Consider the following 25,291-nt stretch of genomic DNA (forward strand, 5'->3'; position numbering starts at 1 on the left):
ACCATGGGGGCCTCGATCTGCACCTTCCCCCATGCCCCTTTCCTCCCCCATGCCCCGCAGACTTACTGGCCAGACTGCTCTCCAAGCTGCTGGGCTGCATATCGGCTTTTGAATTGGTATTGGTCGATTAGGGCTGGTTAATAATCAGGCATTGGTATCAGCCAAAAAAGTCTTTATTAATGCACCCCTAGTTAATGCCAGTCAGCCCACCGATATTTCTGCAATAATTAATTGGTATGAGACCCTACTGTACAGAATATTTTCCTGTTAGTTGGATGAAAATTCTAAATGTTTGGAAATTGGTACAAACAAGGATGATTTATTAAATATTCCAGCTTGGAATGCTTACTATCCAGTATGGATGTAAATAATTTAAAACAGAAGTCAGTGAAATGTATTAACAGGAAAAACTAGATGTACCAAGATTTCTGTATCTGACACAAAGGAATTACGTTCTGCTTCATTTTTTGGTATTTTCTTTAGTGCTTTCATTTAGTCATTTATAATTACTTTTGTTTTCAAAGGAAATTCCATTATATTTTATTAAATGTCTTTGGATTGAATGGAGCCAAACTAAGTTTTGAGGCATATTTTCAAGAATGTTTATTTGAGCAGAATCAGCTGTATATTCACTGCCGTTATATCTATTGCCCTGTGCATATTGCTGCCAGTAGATAGAACATGGAGAAATGTTCTTCAGTGCCCTTTTCCTCTTCCTTTTCCCACTGAAGAAAAGAAAGGGAAAAAAAAAAAAGCAAAGAAATTTAAATGATCTTCAGGGACATTTGTAGAAAAAATTCTGCTACTTGTTCATATGTGTATGACCCAATTCAACAAAATATACGCATAACTTTACCAAGCTATTTAATCCCTTCCAGGGAATGGTTATATCCTGACTCTGCAGGTGCCTTGTCTAAGACATGTCTTCCTTAGAGTATAAATCTAAGTCTTAGATTTATGTACTCCTGTGCATCTGAGGTCTAACAGTTAGACATTTCTTACCTCTCCTGTTGACAGTCTTCTCGTTTGTTGACAGTCATTCTGGATCACTAATCAATCTTTTTCTAATTATTTAACAAGAAGCTATGGTGTGGGTCTTCTTTTCTAATATGTCTTTATTTTTCCCCCATGTAACAGCCCAATGATGATAATTACACAGAAGATCACTAGTTTGGCTTTTGAAATTCATGACGGTAAGGCTTATATGAAATTCTTCATGTGTTTGTCTTTAGTCTTCCTACATGCTATTGTGTTTGGGAAATTTTAAGCTGACTTCATAAGGTTAATTATACTAAACCAGTTATATTAACCTTGGTTTTTGATGGACAATTGGGTAAAGTTTTTTTTGCTAAGTGGTTGGTTCTTATAATATTTGATAAAGAACCAAGTGAGCAAAAAAAGGAAGTAGATTGCCCAGCACATGAGCCCTGAAAAGAAGCCTCTCCATGCAGAAGATACCATGTTACCAAAACCTCCATGTTCTTCTCTGCCCTCTTTCCAACATCTTTTGGTCTGTGGCATGAATTTCTACTCAGCGAGACTAATGAAATGCTGAGATCAAGATTAGGTAGCTGTGACTTCTGGGGTTTTAAAAGTATATCTTCTAATTTCTTTTGCTAATTTGTGTACCCCGTTTAATTATTTTATGATTTTTTTCATTATAAATGCATATGATCATTGAATTTATTAGGTTACTTTTGCTCAGCAGGTCTAAACATGGCCAAAGAGGGCATATAGTTATTATTTATGGTTTAACTGTTTTGAGAAAAGGTGATGGAATATAAATAGGCCCAGATAATGACTCCACATAAGTGAATCTTGAGGTTGGGACTTTGAAAACAGGCATCTACGTTCTTTGTCACATTCAGAAGTTAGAGAAAAAATAATCTTGATTTATGAGAGAGCCTAAGGGCACCTATACACATGCCTGATGCCTGCTCTGATGCATTCAGTCTGCTCAAGTGGTGGTTTAATTAGACTGCTCCAGCAGCCTTGGCATCTTGGGACTCATCTACAAAGTTCATTAATCTTAACTTTCCTGAGTGACTGTTTGTAGATGAAGCCCTAGATCCCTGTATTTCATAATGGTGGTGGGGATGCTTTAACTAAAGCTCGTTCAACACATTCCTGGTGTCATTTTGAAATGTGGGGACACTGAATACACAAGATGCTGTAGGCATTTTAATTAGGACGGCTCCCAAGAGCTGGTCTAATTAAAATGCCCCCACCCTGCAGCACATGTAAAGATGCCTGAAGAAAACATGCCAGCCACCCAGAGTAGTCTAATAGCTTTAATGTACTTGGAGATAAAAATGAGTATGGGAGGAAGTTTTTGGATTATCTCTGTGGACAGCTGGAGTAAGCTATTTGTTTCACTGAAGCTAATAATGCCACAGTTTAATATGTTTGAACATATGCATGTTCACGTAATGGCCATAGTTCATTAATCTTAACTTTGCTGAGTGATTCATTGTAGATGAGGCCCTAGATATCAGCTAATATAAGCATGAAAAATTTGTTCAGTCTGTCATATATTAAAATGAGAAAAACCCCTTGCAGCTCCTTGCTGCAACTACTTTCTTTCCAACCTTTTTATAATACAAATGACACAGATCCAAATTAATAAAATAAATTTCCAATCATTTTGAATGTAACACTCCAGAGCTAAAAAGGCATTCATTAATCTTCAACACTCTTCAGAAATGCATCTCTGTAGACTTTTGTGGTGCTGATCCAGATTGATATGGCTAAATGTTCACAAGAAACCAGCACTCTGATGTTTCTCATTCTGTAAACTCTTCCAGATATTATAAGTTCTGCATGGACTTTTCTTATCCAGTATATGTATGACCTGAGGAAAAGGCAGTTGATTCTTGAAAGCCTGTCGAGCAGCTGTCCCAACTATACAGCTGGTCTAATAAAAGATATCACAAAAAATCCTTGCCACTTTGTGACCTAAAACAAACTTACTCCAGTCTTTGATTTGTGCATCTTCCTTGCCTTTATCTCTACCTCTGTAGTTGTGGGTAATTGTGTTGTGTGTGCTGTCCATTCCACCTGGAACACTCTCACTATATATCTTTATGCACTTTTTTAGTGCTTACTGATACCAAGAAGCTCTATTGTTTTGGACCTTATCTTAACTAGACACAGATGCACAAAAGTATTTTGGTGCATGACCTTCATGGGAATTAAGTATCCTTGAGGATCTGAGCTGTAATCCTGGCCCTCAAGGTGTTAAAATTTAAAAAGAAATGACAGTCAAGGGTAGGAGGGGAAATTAACATTCAAAGTGGGGAGGTAACTTCCTAAATATGAGTATATTAGGTTAATGACACGTGTATCACATTTTTTAACTTCCATGTCAGTGTGCTTTTCAAAATAGTGCTATACATGATTTAACTATGGAGCTCATCAATCCCTGATAGCATCATGGCACCTTTATAAAACTTCAGAATAGATTAAACTTCTATATAGGAGGAAATGTGGAAGGGATATTTCAGTGCATTTGCACATCCCAAACTGGGAAAAATATTTTTTGTAATTGTCCAAAGATAGGGGTTCTTGAATTTCATTTTCTCTAAACTATCTGACACCACCTGCTCTCAGAGTGTCAAGCTGGTCTAGATGGATCCTGAGTCTGACCCAATGAAATGGTTTTCATGTCGCTAGATTAAGATGAGGCAAATAAGTCAAGTAAGGCAGGAACTTCCTAAGGATTTTTACTTCATTTTGTTCATTTATTTGCTTTATAAACATGATACAGTAATAGTTATGTGAGACTTTTTTCAATTTTTCACCAAATTAGAACTCTAAACTTTATTATAGAGCTTCAGACTGGTAGCAAGGTTGAAAGAATGGCTCTTAAAATATCATGATCTAATTATTAGTGATGTTGCTGTTCTTCTCTTGTATTGCCTAAAGGCTTCTAAACAGGGTATTAGTGCCCCATTGCACGCAGTGCTCCATGAAGAAATAACCAACACAGTCCTTGCCTCAGAACTCATAAAGTAGTATTTAAACAATATGTAGCAGGTGGTTAAACCAATTTCAGGAAGTGAGATGAGCAGTAGTAGGGGAGAAGCAGATCATATTAGGGAAAAATGTCTTTTAGTTGGTACTTACAGTGGTCTTACAAACAGTTGCCAGACTAAGTGTTTTTGGACATTCTGATCAGGACTACTTCTAAACGTAAATTAAATAGTAAAAACTGTGAAGGCAACACATGAAAAAAAGCAACTTGTATCATAAACATGGTACCGTTCCTTCTGGCTTGCAGCTGTTGACTAGCTGCCCACCCAAATTATGGTGTTATAGAATATAAAAAATTATTGGCAATAGTTTTCACAGCTACTTTCAAATAATGTAATAGTTCTAGAAGTCTTGAGATTTTTTTCTCACTTTATGAATAAATCCTGTTTTCAGTTAACTTGAGAAATCAAAAGGGTATTCCGATTCAACTGTAAACACTTAAAACACACAGTTCAACTATCTTTCAGCATTATTTTAGTATGCTGTTCCAACTTGTGTTGCTTTTATCAACCACTACACTTCTGCACTTTAGATGTACTTTAAATTTCAATGCCGACTCAGAAAAATGAAACAGTTGTCAGTCAGAATTGATAATCTTTATACAGTTGTTTCACGATAGACCACACTCCTCTGTTTTGAATGAGTTATCATCTTTCCAGCATAAATGTGTCTGTTGCTTTGTGAAGTTTCTATTTGTTTAAGAAAGCTACTTTTTATATAGTGTGATCAACAAAAGAAATTTAAATGCCTCATCTCATTATGTAGGATAGCAATGGAATTTTTACATTATATAACCTTTTCATTATTGCTGCTTTTGAAAAATGCTTTTGCATCTGTTTTATAGATATATTTTAGCACAAAAGTATATCTTAAAGAGTAGGAAGAAAATTGCCAGATCTGAAAATGGTAAGGTGAATGTACGCTTAAGCTGCATGTATATATTTGGTATCTGTCCCTTGCATAGCTCATCTTGACAAGATAAGCCCCAGTTTTATAAATGTTAGTTTTACACACAAAAAGGCAGCAGCTGTTTTCCAAGGAACATTCCTCTAATTCATCTGTTCTATTTCCATTTGGGCTCTAAATAAGTCAGTGAACCTAGACATATTTTAGCAACTTGAGACCTTCTCCTAGAAACTAGGATTTGCTCCTTGATCTATCATTTATTTTTGCAACTTGTGCAACTTTCACTGTGCTGCTGACCAGTATTTTGGTCAGTACCTTAGTATCAGTTTCAAAATTACTTTATGATCTTGTTATGTGCTATTTGTTTTATAGTTTAAAAACTTGTTTTCACCTGAAGATTGTCCAGCTTGGTTTTAAGTCTAGGGTTTTTTTTATATTGCCTTCTGGATGATAAAAAATTTATTAGTATTTTTTTTAAATCTTAATTAAAAAAGACTGCATCTTTGTAACGTAGTTTCACCTACATTAATCAGCTCAGATTTGTGTTGGTTTTGCCTTCCCTCTCCACCATCACCACCACGGTGATAGTGACAGGCAGATCTATTACCTCCTGTCTCTTTCTTAGGACTGCAGTATGCCCTATTTTACAAACAGTATGCATTTGCATTCAGTTACAGTTCTATTTAAAAATCTAAAATTGAATTCTGTCCTGTTTTATGATTCAACCTGGTATAGAATCTCTCCACATCTTTGCATTTTAAATTGGATTTAAAGAATGCATCAGTTCTGAATTTCTCAATTGCTGGATTTCCTCAAAAACATATATGTGAAAGCATTCCAGTTGATCAGTTATTCAGGTGATTTCACTGTTGTGCTGCAATAATGGGAAGGCAAAGCCCATGGAACAAAATCCTCTCTTACAAAATCCTTGAGCAGTACAATACAGTCTTGACAGTACAGCTGGCTGCTCTGTAAGGGACAAATGTGCTTAATGCTGGTGCTTTTTTGGTTTTGGTGTTTGTTTTTACAAGGAAGAGTGGCTGAATATGAATCTGCTTTAACAGTTATACAGTGAAAAGGAACAAGGAAGTTCACACTGGAAGATCAGTGCTAGTGGTGTTGTCATGCTGAAAGGACCCTGTATGGCAGATGCAAGCATTTTTGAAATCCCAAAATGAAATAGGAAGTAGGTTAGAATGTCAGTAATAATTCCAGCATCCTCTTACAAGAGCGGATAGGTATCATTATTCTCCACATTACTAATAGGGAAACTAAACACAGAGGGTGTGATTTATTTGCTTAAGGTCACACAGCAGGTCTCATGGAAATAAACAGTTTCCCTAACTTCCAGGCCAGTACCTCCCCCCCCCCAACTCTATAGGAATTGAGAAAATACTGCCACAGAAACTGTTCGCTGTTATAACACAGGAGAAGAGACTTCCCTTGAATCCCAGGGTAATAGCTGGAGAACTTCATGAGTTCCCTAGCAACTGCATACTGGTGAAGAGGAGTTTAATAATCTGTAATATTTAGTAATTGGGGAATATTTGATTTCTGAAGCTATGCATTGTTGTAGAGGTGTTGGACATGTGTTTCCTTCTCTTACAGTATGATGTATACCAGAGGGGAAGTATTTTCTTTCTCATACTTTTATAAATTGAAAGAGATGGATCTTGATAGCTTCTTGAAAGACTGTTGAGAGGCTAGAGGCAATCAAGAAGCAATGGTCACTCTGCTGTTGGTGAAGATGCAAAGACAGTGATGAATGGGATAATTGAGCCTTAAACAGGCCTCAGCTGAGAAAAAGAGAACGTGACTAACCCCTATGAAGATCTGAGAGGAGAGTAGAGGCCTGCAGGAGAAGGGACTAGCGTAGGTTTACCATACATCTGGCTTTTCCCGGACGTGTCCTCTTTTTTGGGTCCTCCAATCTCCATCTGGCAGTTTTTGAAATAGGAATAGATGTCTGGGATTTTGCTGGTAGAACTGCATTTCGTGGCACTGGGGGAAGGTGTCCAAGCACTGGGGCTATGGCAGGATGCAGGAGGAAACATCTGCCCCTTGAGCAGAGGAGGGTGTGTGTGGGGGGCAGGGAGGGGCTTTCAGGGGCAGTGGGGAATTTTGTGGCTGGCCTGGCAGCACTGGAGCTGGTGCCCTTTCTCAGAGGGGTGGGGCACCTGGAACACTCTGCCCAGGGAGGAGGGGTGCTAGGCAGGCTGTAGCCAGGCCACTCGGCGTGGTGTGGTACAGGAGCCCCAGCCTGAGTTGGGGGGTGCCACAGGCTCCCCTCCTCCTCCCTTCATCCTGTGCTGGGGCCAGACTCACTCTGCCTGCCTGCACGAGATGCAGCCACTGCGCTCCAGCCAAATTGGGGTGGTGGCACCTGGTGGAGCAGGTGGCTGCAGGTCAGGAGTGAAGAATGGCAGGGGTGTGGGGGCTGTGGCTTGACAGTGACAGGCACCAGGGCCGGCTGTGGGCTGGGAGTACAGGGCACCTGGAAGCACCAGGAGGTTGTGGATTGGGAGCAAGGGGCACCTCTTCATCCCTTTGGAGTCAGGTGGTATGTAACGGATCTGAGGTGGAACAACCAGCCTTAAGGATACAAAATCTGGAACACAGATGATCCTTAGACCTCCAAACCAGAAATGGTCTGTGTCACACCTCTGGTGCTGGCTAGCATAGCCACCTTTAGTGTAGTGATAAGACCAGGCTACAGTCTTGCTCTGAGGCAAAATTTAATTCATTCAGGCCCAGTGGTGTATGAATATTACTATGCTGCTTCTGGTGGCATAGAAGCTGAAATAAAATAGTCATGTTCATGTTTTATCAGGCAGCATTGTGTTGCTTTCCCTCAAAAGAGACTTCAGGATGCTACTGGGTGCCACAGGAATGTTTTAAACTATCCAAGACTTGAGTTTCTCTCTTTACCCCCTCCCCAATTTGGGAAAATATTTCCATTTCAGGAACTCTTTAGGAACATTAGGACAGAGTGTGAAGATTTTGGACTGTTCAGAAAAGCTCAGGAACAGCTGTCAGTTTAATCTGGGAAATCAGATGTATTCTACTTCTAGTCTCCTTGGCCAGAGCTGTCCAACTAATGGCCTATTTGGGCAGCAGGCAGCCTCCTAAGTGTTAACTTGTGGCACCCAGGCTTTGAGGGGGTACTGCTCCCCTCATTACTCTCCTGCTGCTGTTGCTGGTGTCTCTCCCTCCATCTTCCAGCTTCTGCTTACTCTCCCCGCTCTTCCCTCGCACATCTCCCCAGGAGCAAGGTGAAACAGCATGGCCTGCAGTGCCTGCAGGGAGCTTGTGGCGGGGGGGACTTTGGGGAGAACTGGGAACTCCACACTGTGTGAGGGTGCTGGTACAGTGCAACAGAGGAGTGTGTAGCATGTCATGATGGGGGATGCTCATGCAGCATGGCATAGCACATTGTGGTGTGGTGTATTGCCCATGCAACATGTGGCTTGGGGGAAGGAAGACTGGTTGTGCAGCTTGTGCCCCCCACACCATCACTCAGAGGTCAGACAGCCCTGATATAGGCTATGATTAGATCTCTGCTCATAAAAATACCCTTGAGGCCTTGTTTAACATGCATCTTCTCTCTCCCTCAAAAGCAATGGTCCTTATTGTAGCACATGTATTATTTTCATTATTTCACTTCATATCTGGTTTCAGATAATTAGAATCATCAAATGACCAACAGTGGCTTCTGTTGTACAGTTGTTGTTCTTCCAAGAGGAATCATGAGTGTACAGATGTTCAGGCTTTTTCTCCCAAAGTAAAATTGGCCGCTGCAGGAGAAAAATAATCTGGGAGCAACTAGGGTTAAATCACTGCCAGGAGAGTTTCTCCTGGGAGGGTGAACGTTTGTCTGTGCTGACACCACCTGACCATGGGCAGTCTGGGTTAGCCAATCAGGGCTGCCTTATGCACTGTTCCGGGCAGACTAAGGAAGCTTGCAGAACATACTGGGTGCATCTACATGTGCAGTTAATGCTATTTAGACTTACTGTGCAGTAATTTACAGTGGAATAAGCCAGCCCTGGGAAGTTGTCTACATGTGTACCCTGCTGGGAGCAGATTTGCTTCTTATGGGCATTTAAATGTGTGCTCAGGCTATCGGGGTCTCTGGGGTGGGAGGGGTGGGTGGATGCAGTCTGGCCAGGGATGCTGTCCTAGGAGCCTGTGGCAAGTGCACCATGGGTGCTTCCCACCCTTCCCACCACCCCAGGAGCAGCAGAGAGGGCACTGTGTCTGCAAGGCACTCGTGGACCACCTCCTCTCCCACCCACTGCAATAGGGAAGCTGGGTGGCTGCCTGCAAACCCCAGGCCCTCCAGCACCCCAAGACCACACGTGCTCTGGACAATTTCCAGTCAACAATCTTTATTTTCTTCCCCAACAACACATTCCTTCCTGCTCTCCCTCCCCAGCAAGAGCTGCCCCCCCCCAACTGCAAAACCCACCACCAATAAAACATCATCTTCACCATGCAAATGTTTACAAGTATATGCCTGATGTAGTGTCAGGGTGGAATCTTTGGGATGGAGTCATCTATGGTGCAGAGCCCAGGTAGAAGTGCTGAGCACCTTGGTCTCTGGTGACACACCCAGGTGCAGACACTATGGCAAGGCTGGCAGCCCAGAGGCTTGGCCAAGGGTGAGGGCAGGCACCGTCTATCCTGCTCCACCTCCTCCTTCATGAGGCTGGATCCAGCGAGTGCTATCTCCTTGCTCAGGGGCCACATGGCAGACAAGTCACCCATGGGTAGCAGCCCAGGCAGGCAGTCTAGCTGTTAGGTGACCTGGCTCAGGAGCAGGGGCAGAGGGCCCTGGTCACTGCAGACGTGGCTGGATCTTCTGCTAGGTCCACTGGGGGCATTGGCACAAGGCCAGGTGGCTGCCAGGCAGCAGGAAGGGCCACAGCCAGGGACAGGGCTGGTGGTGGGTTGTTTCCGGCTGGCAGATGGGGCCAGAGTTGGGAGCTTGATGGTGGATGGCATGAAGGTGACTGCCAGGGTCAGCATGGTGTCCAGCACCTGGTATTCCTCCTGCGTGACCTCTGCTGCCTGGGATACTACAGCAGCCTGCTTCTTCTGCACCTCCAGCATCCTCTTGAGGTGGCAGTGTGCTTCTTCTCAGTCAAAGCTTGTTCCAGAAAGCACAGTTCCCCAGCACAATGGCCTGTGGGACTGCTGGAGCCAGCACATGCCCTCAGAGCCAGGGCATGGTGCCCACAGGCCAGGGAGCAGCCAGGAGAAGCCTGGGGGTCAGGCTGGGGCTCTGCCCACTCTACCAGCACACAGTGGCCAGGGGCAGCATTAGCTGGCCTAGGTCCCAGGGGTCAAGCCAGGGGTCCAAAGACTAGCCAGGGACTGCTAAAGAGTTGTCTCTGCCCTGTGACTGGAGGGACTCCCAGTCATGTTGTGCTGCCTCTGGCAGGAAGCTGCCCCCCTGCTGTCTTGGCTGACAGGGAGCAAATATACTCCTAGTTGGCATTTACACATGCACTACTGAGTATTAGCTAATGCACAGTAAATCTACTCTCTGCAATGCGCAGTAAATCTACCCCCACCTTAAATAGTGATTCTTTACTATGCAGTAGATTAGTCTATTGAGCAGGAAAGCATCTTGTGTAGGCATGCTGACTGAGATGTGTTCCTAGACCTCCTACCTCCTCCCTCTCCCCCTCACTTCCTCCTTGACTGCACAGCGTCAGCACTGCAAGCTCTGTACTTTGGAGGGCCTCAGTATGCAAATGTATGTGTGCATGGCTCTAGGTAAGTTTGTGCCATAACAACAGACCTGGGAGAATGCTTCCATGTTATTTGAATATTTGTACGCAGACTGAGTAGCAGCCCTGGGGGTTGTAATGATTTCATAAGATAATACTAAATGATGATTAGTATTTAGGTTTGACTTCCTAGGTCAGAAAGGTTTGAGAATAGGAGAGTTAAAAATCTTCAAAACTTTTAATTTTGACAGAAGCAAGGGCAGCAATATTATGAATGCTACCTCACCCCCACCCGCCAATCCCCCACCCTCTTCTTCCAAATCTTGTTATCTGGGTGTGCTGCAGAGACACAGCTGGCAATGGCTGCACTTCACACCTTTTACTAACAGACTTCCTGACTGAAAATATTTGTTTTTAGTAGGAATTATATCTGACCCAGCTCTACTAGGAGCACCTCCTTGACAGCAGGCCCTTAAAAAATGGGGCAGGTAAAAGGGAGGAATTTTGGGAATTGGAGAATTATCAAGGATATCCATTGACCCTGGCAAAGAAATGACTAGATAATGTATGTTTGCTTATTCTCCTCTTCCCCTTCAGGAATGTTTCGAAAGGAAGAAGAACTGACTCCATCGCAGAGATGCTTGGCTGTAAGGTAAGTTTTCTTAGGTTTACATGAGACCAGTTTCTTTTTTGATGTAATATCAAGTAATATTTAAGAATGATGGTAACTTAACTGGATCTCTTTTAGTTTGTGTGCTGAACCTTTGTAATTTAATTGCATTTCTGCATTTGTAAAATATCCATTGAAATAGACATTATAGTTTACTTACAAAGCTTTTATTAAAACAGACCATATCCATTCTATTTTGTTCTTCACAGTGGCAAATAGAAACACTCCCACTGTGTGAGGCAGTTGATAATGGCATAGTATGGGAGATTTGACATTTTATAAAGAAAATAAATGTATAAAGGAACTTGTATTTTATTATTACTTTTAGAAATATTTTTTCTGTCTCGTTTCTTTATTTGGTTTAAATGTCAGTGCCCAATTTATGCTGTGATGTGTACTCAAGCAAGAGTGCACAAATGCTCTTGGGCTGCAAACAGATGCCTTGTTTGAGGCGGCCCTGACTCTCTATGGTTTCAACCTGCATCCAAATAGGAGTGTTATAGCAATTTGCACGTGTAGACCTTCCAAACTGCTCCTCTGCCAGCAGGTAGCCAGCAAGAGCACGCAGCCTGAAATGCTCTTTCCTGGAATGGGTTGTACAAATCTTACAGACATATACTGCAGTGACCTGGGAAAAACTATTAACAGGCTTCATCCTACATACATCACAGATACTTGAAGCGGGACAGTGGATTGTATAGCTAAGATCCCAAGACAAAAGGCTTTTTCTGGGAAGAAACGTTATAGTCTAAATCAGTGGAGGAGCCCAAACTTTTGGCTTAGCAGGCTGGATGAGTGGTACAGGGTGGGCCTGTGAGCCAGATCCAGTGTACACAAGGCCAAGGCCTGATCCCACATGTTCTAGATTGGACCCTGGTCTCACAAGTCATATTGGGTACACTGCCTCATCTCTGAAACCAGATTTGGGTCCACTGGTGGGATCCCATATGCAGGGCCATGTCATCTGGTCTCCTGGACTTAGAACTTTGGCAGTGGAGGGATTGAGGGTAGTATTAATTTCCACTGGTGTCCCCCTACCTCCTCACCAAATTTCCAGTTCCTTAGCAGCCCCATAGGCCATATGTGGCCCACTGGCTGGGGACTGTGCAGCCCTGGGACTGTTCTCCTCTTAACGGTGTAACTTTTAAAAAATTTGACCATTTTTGGTGGGGGACCTAATTATACTAGTGGAAAAGCTCTAGAATTTGGAAATAGTAAATTAACTCCTATTATTCCAGAATTCTTAGGCCTACGAAGATAATTGGAGCAGTGTGAGGGAAGTGGGACTTTACCACATTAAAAATGAAAAGTTTTTATAGAGAAATTCTCCTCTTAAGCATTAGGAAACAATTTGTTTTGAGAACTGAAAGGAAGCATTTCTGTTGATTTGTAGCATGTTCATGGAGCTTTTGGTAGCTCCCCCTGGATCAGGATCATGGACAGATCTTCAGTTGTTTTATAGAATCTCATGGTTCAAATGAAGTCAGTGTTGAGGATTTTCCTCGCTTATCTAACATGATCTGTAAAGAAGATTATTCTGCAATGTCCACACTTCAAAACTCTCTTGATCAACTGGCTGTTTGGGTTCTGTAATAATAGGTTGAGCTACACCCAAAGAAGGGGTGAGCTAATAAAACATAATATTAATTTAATTTTTGTAATAAGTCAAATAATAGCAAGAGGAAAACTTTCTTTGCTAAATGTGGCAATGAGAATTTTTTGAACCAAGTACAGTTAGAAATGAATTGCAAATGATAGTAATGTTTTTTCTTTTGGATGAAGCTTTAGAACTTTATTTCATTTGGTGATAACCTTACCATCTTCAATACAGAAAGATTTATGCATTTTATGTCATAACTTTGTTGAGAACACAAGTCTAAATACACAATGTTCTGTGACCTAGATTCTAATAGACTTAGAGATCAATATATTTGGTACACTGAGAAAGAAACCTATTGATGAATTATAGGGGAAGTCTGAACTAGTACTATAACTTGTTTGGATGGGTTGACCCTGTGCTTTCTGTCATAAATTTTGAGTTTTGAATTAAGGCATTCAAAATTACCTAACTGCGAAGTAGAAAGCATTGTTAATCATTTATAATAATTACTCATAAGTTAACGTAACTTTCTGAAAACTGAATAAGAGAATATTAGTAATCTATTTTTGTAAATCTTATTATCAGTTCAGTGATTACTATTAAAAAAAAAAAAAAAAAAAAAGCGCTAAATGTCTCCTTCCTCTCCCTCTTAAAATATCAGGGAGAAATAACATAAAGTCATTATATGAGTTGACAGTTCAGCTCATAGAAATTGTAATGATGGCTTTTCTAAAAGAAATCCCAGAAATTGCTGCTGATATTTCTATTGTGTTTTTAGACATTTTTCCTACATCCACTAAGATATGAAGCTAAAAGATGTCCTTTTATATTATTTATTTTTATCCCATAATTTCCATAGAATAAAATATTTTGAACTTCTGTAAATTTCAGGAGTTTGTACCAAAGTTTTTGATAAATCAACGAAGTTTTCTTTAAAAGAAAAAGAAAAGAAACAATGCTATACAATGCTTCAGGTGATTTCTTTCGAAGGTTTTTCATTTGCTCGTTTTAGTGAGAGTCACCATAAGTCAGCAAAAAAGTCTGGAAGTGCTCAGTACAGGCAGGAAAAAGCCATCACATTTTAAATTGCAGTTATGAAATGCAAATAGATTGCTTCTCAACACTTGCTTTTTATTGTAGCTTCAATAAGCAGTAATGTGAGAGCTGATTATTCCTGCAGTAGACTTCCATAAAAAGCATACATTACATCTCACAAGTTGCTTGTCTTTGAATTACAGACGCATGCCAAGTCTACTGGAATATTTAAGTTACAACTGTAATTTCATGGGTATCCTGGCAGGCCCACTATGCTCTTATAAAGACTATATTACTTTCATTGAAGGCAGATCATACCAACTGCAACAGTCTGAAGCAAATGGGAAGGAAGATATAAAATATGAACAAACGGATCCCTCTCCAAATGTAAGATCTATTACTTTTGCAGTGCTGCTGTTTATATAGTCATTGCATGGAAAGCTTGTTTTGCACTATTCACTTACAGGCATCACTTCTGAGCTATATCCAGAGTTCAGTCATCAATGATACAGTTTTCTGTTCATGGAAATAACAAACGGTTTTCTGCATAGATTCTCACTTGTAGGTCTCATTTACAAAAGCAAATGACACTGGAGCTGTCTAACAAGCTTATATGGTAAAAAGTTATTTTCAGATAAATCAGTTCATGTACATTTATTTCAATGCAGAAACATGCGTATAGTATGCATCAACTGCTTCTGAAAATAAGTCACAAAATATGTGCGTGCTTTGGGGACCACATACATTGTTTTCTGAAAAAAAGTGGAAGACATACAAGCTACTGCAAGCCTTCATGAAATTTGTTAGGCTCTAAAATGTGGTAGAATTTTTACTGCATTTTTACATGTAGCATTTCACTGCATTTTTACATGTAGCACAACTTATCAGATCCCCTTAGGAAAGAGGTCTTTGACATGTTTCTATAAATATTCTGACTTGAAGAAAAAAAAATCCAGAAAACTTTATGTAGAGAATAAATAAGTAACATTGTTCTATAGATATAATACAAATAAAAGGCGTGTTCTCTTCAATGCACTGCACTGCAGAGGCTAGGTATGCTGCTTTCCCTTTCCTGATTGCTTTCCTGTCAGAGTAGGGTTCCTTACCTATGGGTGAAATGAAACCCTGTGGATTGTAACTTGCAAGAGATGCACATATAATATAAGTGAAGATTGAAGATTGTTGACATTTACAATAAAAAGTTTAACTCTTGGGATCCTGAACATACAGATTTTTATTCTTTCTAAGTGTCAATTTATCTGCTTTTTATTAATGTGCATATGTGCTCCTATTTGAGTTTCAATCCAAGATGCAGTTATTACCTCAAACAGGTAACATTTGAATTTACTGGGTGGGAGTGGAGGGGTGGGAAATGATCTCACCAAATACATTTATCTCCATAAATCCACTGCCAACTCCTCTTTCCTTCATATCTTGAAATTTATTTCCAAGCTGGTAGTTTAGATTGAGAGTGGGAGCAAATGTACCTTGTGACCCTCTCTGTGTGCACTGAGGCACATCAGACTAGCAAGTTTCTAACTTTATTTTTTTTTTAAACAACAACTTTTGCTTTGTATGAATCAGAGCATGGCTTAATACATTTGGAGAATTCCATATATGGGACCTCTGGTTTTGAGGAAAACATACTTGTAGGTCTTTCCTGTATTTTTGTTAAATTTTAACTGTTCAAAACTACTAGTATTTTTAAATTAATTTGAGAAGGTCTTATCTTGACTGCCTCAAAGGAAATCTAAATGTTACCATATAAACTTGCTAGTAAGCTCTCAAGTATCTGAGTGGAAAAGCTCAATAAATAAATGGGAATCCATAAAAGAATTCTACCTTGAAAAATAACATAGCTTCAGGTAAGCAGGTTTTTCTTTTTAAATTGTATTGCTCGTAGAATGCTTGAATATTTTGTAATCTATGCTGCATTAGCTTTTTTGGTATTGAGACTGAGAAGCTGTCTTTGCTCCTAGTACTTCACTTCCCAACTGGCGTTAAACAAATATGACTGCATTTTATAACACCAGTGAGTCTTTGCGTGCTTTTGGGAAAATGTGGATGGTTTTAATTTCTTTACTGCATTTGCTGTATCAGTGACAATGTCTTTCATTTTGTTATATTGTTATGCTTTAAATATTTCTTGATGAATGTCTACCAAAGACTTACCTGCATTCTGATATTGAATTTTGTTTTTTTAAAGAAGAATAAATCATTAGTTAATTTTTCAATAAGAAACATAATGGGGATCAGCAAATGTTCATGTCTTAAATTGTAAAAAATTTCAGCTCAATTTACTGTAAGCTTCCTTTTGTGTTAAATTTCATTTCTATAACACAATGTTCATGCCAGCCTCTTCCTGTATAGTGTGTGTTGACTGCATGATATAAGTTTAGCTTAGCTTTTTTTTACTGTGTTAATTGCATGTTAATTGAATCTGGTCAACATTTTAAAATTTATTTCATATCTCCTTCCTATGCCTTTTTACAAGCTGTCATTTATTGGTGCTCAAAGTGGTGTCAACTGTCAGACATTAATTTCTATCTTCGTAAGTTTCTTTTTATTATAGCTATTAGCTACCCTTAAAATGGAACAAATCCATGTGCTTTCAGCTTCTTATTAGATGGACAGTTGTTAGAAGTTGAAACTCTTGCTTTTAATTGCCTGCAGTTTTTAACTAAATAATAGTCTCAAATGTAATAAACATTTTTTTGGTAATTTTGTACTATAGTGAACTCCTTCATTGTTTGAGTATTGGCTACTACTTACAAATGAATGTATTCCAGTAGAAGTCTAAAAAGCTTACTAAAAAGGTCTATTTGCTATAGGCCTGGTCAGAACTCCTTGAAGTCTATGAGAGTCTCTTCTTTGCGGTCAGCAGGCCTTGCCTCAGGCTGTAGGTGTTGAACAAAGGCAAGCAGGATTTGTTGAATGGGTTTGAAATATGAGATCACCAAATTTTATGAAATAGAACTGATATAATATACATACTTCCTCTGTCACTTCAGTGGCCTGACAATGGCCTAATTAACAGCAAGGACCAGAGCAAAGAGAAATTTTGTGGTGAGACTAGCAAAGGAGTGATTTAGTGATTTGAATGACTGAAGCACTATACATGAGAGAGATTCTATCCTATGTATTGCTTTGTGACTATAAAGATGTCTTGTAATATACATTTTTTTAAACAACTCTGCTTAATGAATAGTACACATTACTATTTAGAGAATCATTTCCTAACTAGTGCTGCAGTAAGCAGCTTTTTTGTTTCATGTTATACTGAGTTTTGTTAAATATAATTTTAGTGTCCATACAAATATTGACAAAGGGCAGAAGCCATAAGTGAAGTTAAACACCTCCCCCCCCCCCAGTTGAAATGTAATATTTAGAGTGAGTTTTCCCATTCTGTGTTTTGGCAAACTGTTTTGTACTGATGAACTGGTCAACTTGATATTAAGGAAATGAATATTTCCAGATATATTCAGGAGGGAACTGTCTCCTCTATGTTCATAAGGGGCTTAGTATAATGGATTGAACCTAACTGAGGTCTCTGGGATAGTAATACAAATAATTAACTTTGAAACCAGTATTATAAACATCATCAACATTATAAACAAAATTGGGTAATATAAAGGTAACATATTTACTTATTTTAAAACATAAATGTAACAATGCAGTATTTAAACACTCTTAGTTTCAAGATTTTCATAAATGCTGACTAAGCCCCCCCGATCTGTAATTGTTCGGTTTGGGTTTTAAAAAGTAAATAAAATTCCAGGCAAAACCCTGCGTGTTATCCTTACTTGAAATTTAAACACCGTTTGCTACACGTCAGTCAGTTATTTCAGTGGGAAACTTTGCCTTCCTTTGAGTTATTTACTGTGCTATTTCTTGTAAGTTACCTACTCTGCAAAATGGATGTTAAAGTTCTCCAAGGAAATCCTAAATATTACTCCATGTAGGTACAACTATACTTGTACTGAGTTTAGCCAGCAGTAGAAAAGAGTATAGATTTAATCTATACTGAGAAATAGGAAGACTTAGTTTGCAACAGTATTGAAACTTAACTAATGTTCTGAGAGTTCTTTGCAATCTCTCAGTGGAAAAGCATAGTTACCTATTTATAAAAGTGCAAGCACTGTTTCATCAAAGTGCAACTGTTTTTTGTTTTTCAGACAAGTGCTACATTTTTTCCAAACTAAATGGTAGATAAGTACCTTAGGTGGGCGTATATTGAATGTGTGTGAATGTCACAGGATCAAGGAGGTGTCCTGTGACTAATATAGGGTTAAGGAGCTGCCAGTCACCAGGGGCAGCTCAGGTGCTGGTTGCCACAACCAGACAGGTCAGGTGACCAGAAGGGGGCAGGGCAGGGCCGGGCCTTTATAAACAGCCCAGGCCGGAGCCTAGCTGGCAGTTCCCTTCTGGCAGCTGCAAGAGTAGGAGCTCTGTGGGAGAGCTGGGCAAGCCGAACGTATGTTTGCAGCCTGACTACCCGGACTGCCTTGAGGATATGGACTAGAGAGAGAACTCTAGAAGAGGCTATGACTAAAGAGTCTAGTGAGTGCAAGCTTTGTGTTATAAGCTGGTAGGCTTCTTGTTTGTGTTGCAGCCTCTTGGCTCATGGTTTTGTTATGGTTAAATCGGAGGACCGGGTGAGACGGGGAGCGCGAAAGGGCGCTCAGGCCCCGGGGGGGCAAGGCCTGGGCACAGCAAGCCCAGAGGCGCCGGTAGCGGGGCGCCAGTTGCAGCACCGGCCCAGAGGCGCCAGTAGCAGGGCGCTGGAGGGCAAGGACAGAATAATATCCAGCAACAGTTGCGAGGCTTGGGGTGCGCTAAAGGGGAGGTAGGAGGCACACATTGCCCATAAGGCTGGGGGTGTTGGAGCACCCCACTTGGAACGGAGGTAATACCAGTGCGGTGTCAAGGTGGAAGTAGGCAGCCTCCCTTACTGAACTTTATAAGAACAAAGACGTGGTGGGTGAGACGAGGGTGCTGGATCACCTTAATTGACATGGCAGGGGGCACTAGCGAGCTCATGGCCGCTCGCAGGCCCCACTCTGTGATAGTGAATAATCTAGTAGATGTCTGAAATTTCAGCTGTGTGTAAGCCACCAGAGAATTATGGTTAAAAACACTCCTTGAAAGATAAAGACAAAATAGTTTTAGGAGGCATAGGGCACTCAACCAGAAGTCTTAAAGGGCACCTATACACATGCCTGATGCCTGCTCTGATGTATTCTAAATAGAACAGTTAATCAAGTCTGCTGGAGAATTCTAATTGGACTACTCCAGCAGCCCCGGCATCATGTGTATTGAATGTCCCCACATTTTCAAAATGACAGCGGGCGACACTTTTAACTCAGGCTTGGGGAATGAGCTTTAAAGCACCTCCACTGCCATTTTGAAGTGCAGGATGCTGAATACATGAGATACTGAGGGTGTTTTAGAGCAGCTTCCATGAGCCGCTCTGATAAAAATGCCTTCTTCCCCTCTACCCAGGAACACATGTAAAGATGCCCAAAGTGACAATCACTTACTTAGGCTAGGGACAGACATTCAAAAAGCCTGAGCCTGAATTGAATCAATCTTTGCAGGTTAGTCTAACCTGGCCAGGCTGAATCAGTTTATAACCATACAGACATCCTCTTGGGACTGAAAAAATGTAGGCACGCACCTGCAATGGCTCAGGCTAGAAGCTGAGGAGCACTATAGCAGCCCTCCCTTCCCTTCACAGTACTGAGCTGGGGAGGCGGGGGGCATGGCCAGGCCCCAGCAGGACATTCTGATTAGGCAGGGGTCATTCCCCTCCTCCCCCCACCCCCAACCAGCCCAGCAGGGAATTAATAGCACAGTATTTATCACCCCTAATTCAGTGTTTATTACCCCATTAAGAAAAGAACAGAGGGACACTACCAGCTACCTTTTTGATTCTACCGTTGTCCCATCTGCCACAGCACGGACCATAGCCACCACGTGGTCTGCTAGCTAATGCTGAGAGGTGTCTGTGTAAGGCAGAGGGAAAGGGAAGGAGGTGGGGAGCAGGGGGAATCCAGGCAGATGCCTGCAGTCTCTGTTGGAATTGCAGCCAAGGATCAGAGGGGAGGGGGCCAGCTCTGCTGTGGAGCAGAGAGCCCTGCCCAGCTCAGACAGCTGGTTTAACTTAAACCAGCAAGGAGTCTGGGACAGGCATTGCATAAACCAGTTTGACCCAAATCAGTTAAGTCTGATACTACATTCAACTAGGTTTATCTCAAACCGGTTTCAGCCATTTTTCAAATTGGTTTATGTGCACTGACCATCTGTTCTGTTACAGGTTTAAACCAGTTTCTGATTGCTTAAACCAGTTTATGTGCAATATCTGTCCCCAGCCTTACAGTTATTTTACTCTTTTTGAACACCAACTCTTGAGAGAGAGTACCTGTTGGCCTAGCTGCCTGGCTGCTGGATTATCTGACTGATCTATTATTTTTTCCTACTCAATCTATTACCTTCTTCTAAAACCACTCTTAAGATCATTTTCACAAAAATCTCTGGTATATGAAATCACCAGTTAACTACCCACAAAAACTCTTCATCCTCAAGGTGTAATCATTAGTACCTGTAAACTATAAGACGTGAGCTGCTATTGATGTTTTATCCAGATAAAGTACCATTTTCCCTAGTCTAATCCAAAATCTGTCTTTGTCCCATAAAACCTTTAATTCAAATAACTCTTAAATTCTTCATGTTGTGTTCATTGAAGATTTGAGTGTGTAAAATTCAAAACAGTGAAAAAAATCAGGAAGGGGTTCACTGGTATCTTTTGACTTCAGTAACTACTCCAGTCCTGATATTTGATGTTTTGCAAAGTGTCTGTTTCCAGGTTCTCTGTATTTTGTATTAAGAGTAGTACTGTAACAGGTTTGTAAGCAATACTGGTCAGCTTGATAAATGGTAGCTACAGCCTTCCAAGCTAAGTCATGCTACAGATAAATGTTATGCTTTAGCTATGAGAAGAGCCTACTCCCAGCCCAAAAAGAAAATGCACAGCCATTCAAAGGTTGTTTTTTGTGGAGAAGAACTGGCTCTTTAACAAAAAGTTGAATGTACTTATACTACAAAGAGATCTCTTCTCCTGTGCCAGCTTGAATTGCTGTACACTTCTCCCACACCTTCCACAGACTGGGGGTGGGTATGGAAGGTGGGCTTCCTCATGGCTAAACTCACCAAATTTCCCAGAAATTTGTAGTGCTGGAATTGAATGCCTGTTCCAAGCTTTAATCATTGGTGTTTTATCTAAAGGAATTGTGGCATAAGAGAATTTTATGGAGTCATCTGTAGCAGTGGCGACATGTAGGACATGCATGGGGGTGCCTGTGCACCCCCTGACCAGCCGTGCTTGCTGCTTAGGCAGTGGGGCAGGTGGGAGCACTGGTGCCCCCACTGCAAGCAGCGGATCACTGCAGCTGCTCCCAGAAGCGGCCACAACCACTCCTGGAAGTGGCTGCAGGAATTGGCTGTGGGATTGGGGCCCTGGGCAGTAAGATCGGCCGCAGGGGACCCCCTCACCCCCTGGGCAGTGAAATCGACTGCAGGAGATTTACCACCCCCCCGTGAGCAGGACTGGTCACAGGGAGCTCTACCTGTTCATTAGGGACAGTATGGTAGGAAGCAGGAAAATGTTTGTTTTGATGTTGTTAGCAAACAGTTAAGTTTTTGGCATCTCTTACAGAGCAGAGACAGAGTGAATTGTGAGGAGAAGCCATTAAGGGCCACCTAAAAGTAGAGGCTTGTATTTAATGAATTCATCTGTCCCCCACCTCCCTCCAGCTCAGGCTGGGCAGACCCCAGGCTAGAGCTCCTTCCCCTGCTTCTCCCATTCTGCAGACAGCAATGGAGTGGGGCTGGGGCCCAGTCAGACAAGACAATGAAGGTGCTGTGGTTTGGAGTGCCTTCATCTGAATGCTCATGTAATGTGGGTTGATTTGTCACCAATCAGGCACTTTAAATGCTCTGAAGCTATGCACTTCTGTCAGGGCATGGCTGTAGAGCACTTTCAAGGGGCTGATCATATGACAAATGTCACTTCTGTCAGTGGCTACTATGTCTCTTGAGTGGTTCTTAGACCCCTTTAGTTATGGCAAAGCTTCTCTTACCCAAGACAGAGGAACACAGAAGTAGTAGAGCAGTCAATTGCAACTTCTCTCTGCAGCTTCTTCAAAACAGATTTTGGGCAGTTGAAAACAGCTAAGTGCTGCATTTCTAGCTCAGATGCAAAATCATCTTGACATTTGGGTCCTCCTTCCAGGCTGGGATTGAGTGACAAGAGATCTTTACACAGTTGATCCACTTTTCTGAAAAGCCAGTTTGTCCAACTTTGACCTATGGTGGCTGTCAGGTGGAAATAAACAGGTGTTTTGTTGTGTTGGCAACTTGTTATTTTAACATATTTTGTACATGGCTGCAGAGTGTTCTGAAAAAGTGTTAACTGGAGAAGTAATTTGCAGGTGAGTGGCCCTTGTGTTCAGAAAGGGGGCATACACCTTCCCTGCTTATATTTCAAGTAGTTGTTCTTACAATTTCTTTTTTTTAATTTGGTTATACTCAGCGTAATAAGAGATTGTAACTGCTCCTGCCCATGCTGCTTGTATTGTGGAGATGAACTATTTGTAGAAAATTTAAGATTTCATGCTGTGAATGAATATAACCATGTTTACAAGCACCAAAAATCAGTTGTGGTTACAAATAAAATTATCCATTCAGTTTAGAATGGACATAAAGCAACTGTGTAAGGGAAACATTGAAACTAATAGTGTCCAGCCTTTTTGCCCAGCAATCTAGATAGGCAGTGCCAGGTCCATCTGCAGGCTGGATTCTGCCGGTGGTCCCAGTCCGGTGCCCAGAGCTGGCTTGGCAGGGTCCCATCCAGCCACATGGGAAGAGGGCATAGCCTGATCCGGCCCCATCATGGGGGCCTGGCCCAGCCAAACCCCAACCTGGCCACCAGGGGAGGGAAGGGTGGGGCCTGGCTCCAACCCAGCCCTGGTGGAGGGGGAGGTAGAATTTGGAAGTGGGCCAAGGCAACAGTATTGCCACTGCTCCCTTGCTCCCGTGGACCAGATGCCCTGGCTCTGGGGGGGTCATATCTGGCCCACAGGTGAAGGTTGAGCACCCTGATTTAAACAAACAGAATAGTTAAAAAACAAAACAACCCCCCCCGCAGAAAACCATGCATTAGAAGTTCAGAAAAACTTCTGTTTAATTTGCTAAGTTTAGTCAAGCATATAAAATTATTTTCTAGGTTTAATTGGCATTAAACCTGGATTTGTATCATTTCAAAATATAAAAATTACTGTAGTTGTAGTATCCATCTGCCATGTGATCCTTCAGTGTAAGCTTTAGTACAGACCATTTGCAGGCTGTGAGTATAGTTTGTGTTCTGCCTGGCCTGTGTTGGCATTGTATTCAACCTAGTGACAACTGGCCTGAACGGGGTTGTGGTGTTCTGTCCTGCAATGGCATTTAAAATACACTGGCGCAAGGCTTAGAACCTAATGCCAAATCTGACTATTTTAACTGCCTCTGAGGTTTCCGCTGTGTTTTGAATAAACTTGCCTTTTCTGTTTTAAAGGGGAAGTTTTAAATTTAAAATTAATAAGATTTACTGCTGTAATCCTTTCACAATGTGGACTATATGTTGAAATTTTTGTATGAGCCCTCTTTCACATGTATAACATGATATCTTATTATTTAGGATTTATTTTGTGTCTACGGTATGTTAAGGAGGATTGAATGTAGAATCTCAAGTCTTTGTACAGTCTTAAAACAACAGATATAAAAAATTAATTTCGGAAAACAAGCAGTGGGACTTCAGGCTAATATAAAACATGTTTATTTTGTGAAACAATTAAAGCTTTGTTGAGTTGTTGCTGATCAAAGCCTTTGAGAGTTCTTCCTTTTAAGTAAATGTCCTAAGTTTTTTGTCTCAAGGCTTGTATCTTCCTAATAAATTATCACCTCTTTTGTATCGCATAGAATGTTGATTTAAGTATGGTAGCCATTCACTTAAGAATGGCTAACCATATGAATATCAGTGTTTCTTGAGTTTATTGGCTTGAGTTATGAAAGCGATTCACATATTTCTTTATTAAATAAAATAATATTGCTAATTTCAAAATAGATAAAGCAATAAGTACTTATCACTTGTTACCTTAATTTTTTTAACTAAATGGCACACTTATACAGATCTGAAAATTGGGTATACATATAAAAAATTATATAATTATATAGTTGAAAATGAGTGTTTCCAGATTGCCAAAAAAAAGAGAGAGAATCAAAAGGGACCTCCTTTTTAAATGTTTGAGAGAGCCAAAATGAGAGATTTCTTAATGTAAATATTTTAGCCTCATGCTTGCCACTGCTACTGCATTTTTACTCACTTTTTCATATACTTACTCTTACTATTGTACAATGGGGATTTTCCTTTCTAAAAAGGAGAAATCAATATTTTATTGAGCTACTTACAAGATTTTTCAGCATTACAGCATTACTTTAGGAAAAACTTGCAACATTAGTTAACACATGGAAAACCTATGTGAAGTATTTCTGATGTAAAAATACTGGCATTCAAAATCTTTATTATAATTTTGTCCAATCTTTTACTTATCAAATTTGATTTCATATGTAATGAGCATTCTTGCTTTTGAATTCCAGTGGTAACGTAAGGCTGAAAGGAAGGAAATACTAAATCTATATATAAGAACTAAGAGAAAATAAAACCAATGTTATAAGGGATTCCCTAGCATCTCTTTCCTGCTATACTAAAGAATGAATCCCAAATCCTATTATCTGTTAAACTTCCCTTGCTTAATAAATCGTCTGTATCATACCATTGCCATACATGGTAAAGGTCTAAAATCTGTAACAGCAGATGAGGGATTTTTTTCATTTCAGGAAAATGTAGCTTTTAAAAGAAGTCTATACAATGTTCTCAGTGACAGTTATATTTGATGTGCTGGAAGCAGCAATATCTATGGAGTACTAGAGGAGTGTTTAATTATCCATTGGACTTCTTATTATACAGGCAGTCCTCAGACTTATGACACAATTGGTTCCTGAAAACCATGTCTTAAGACGAAACGTAACTTGGAACCAATTTTCCTATAGGAACAATGTTATAAAATGGGGGATTGGTTCCTTTTAACATGCTCAATATAACTGCCTCCATCTGGTAAGTCTTTTGTGGTGGTGGTGGGGGGTGCAGATCAATGCCTGCGCAGCAAGGGAGGGATTGGGGTTGGGGCTAGGACAGGGGCTGAGGCAAGGACTGCC

The 25,291-nt window shown here is 40.8% G+C and overlaps 1 protein-coding gene across 1 annotated transcript in view; it reads left to right on the plus strand.

The window, feature by feature from the left end:
* The window catches only part of MBOAT2 (membrane bound O-acyltransferase domain containing 2), a 204,382-nt gene that overhangs the window by 141,789 nt on the left and 37,302 nt on the right, over nucleotides 1-25,291 (plus strand). Inside the window, exons 5-7 of the mRNA XM_019537423.1 lie at nucleotides 1,138-1,193; nucleotides 11,271-11,325; nucleotides 14,182-14,365. Coding sequence (XP_019392968.1) covers nucleotides 1,138-1,193; nucleotides 11,271-11,325; nucleotides 14,182-14,365 — 295 coding nt within the window. The remainder of the gene's footprint in view (nucleotides 1-1,137; nucleotides 1,194-11,270; nucleotides 11,326-14,181; nucleotides 14,366-25,291) is intronic.

This window comes from Crocodylus porosus, unplaced genomic scaffold (genome assembly GCF_001723895.1).
Source record: "Crocodylus porosus isolate Cpor-Errol unplaced genomic scaffold, CroPor_comp1, whole genome shotgun sequence".
Taxonomy (NCBI): Eukaryota; Metazoa; Chordata; order Crocodylia; family Crocodylidae; genus Crocodylus; species Crocodylus porosus.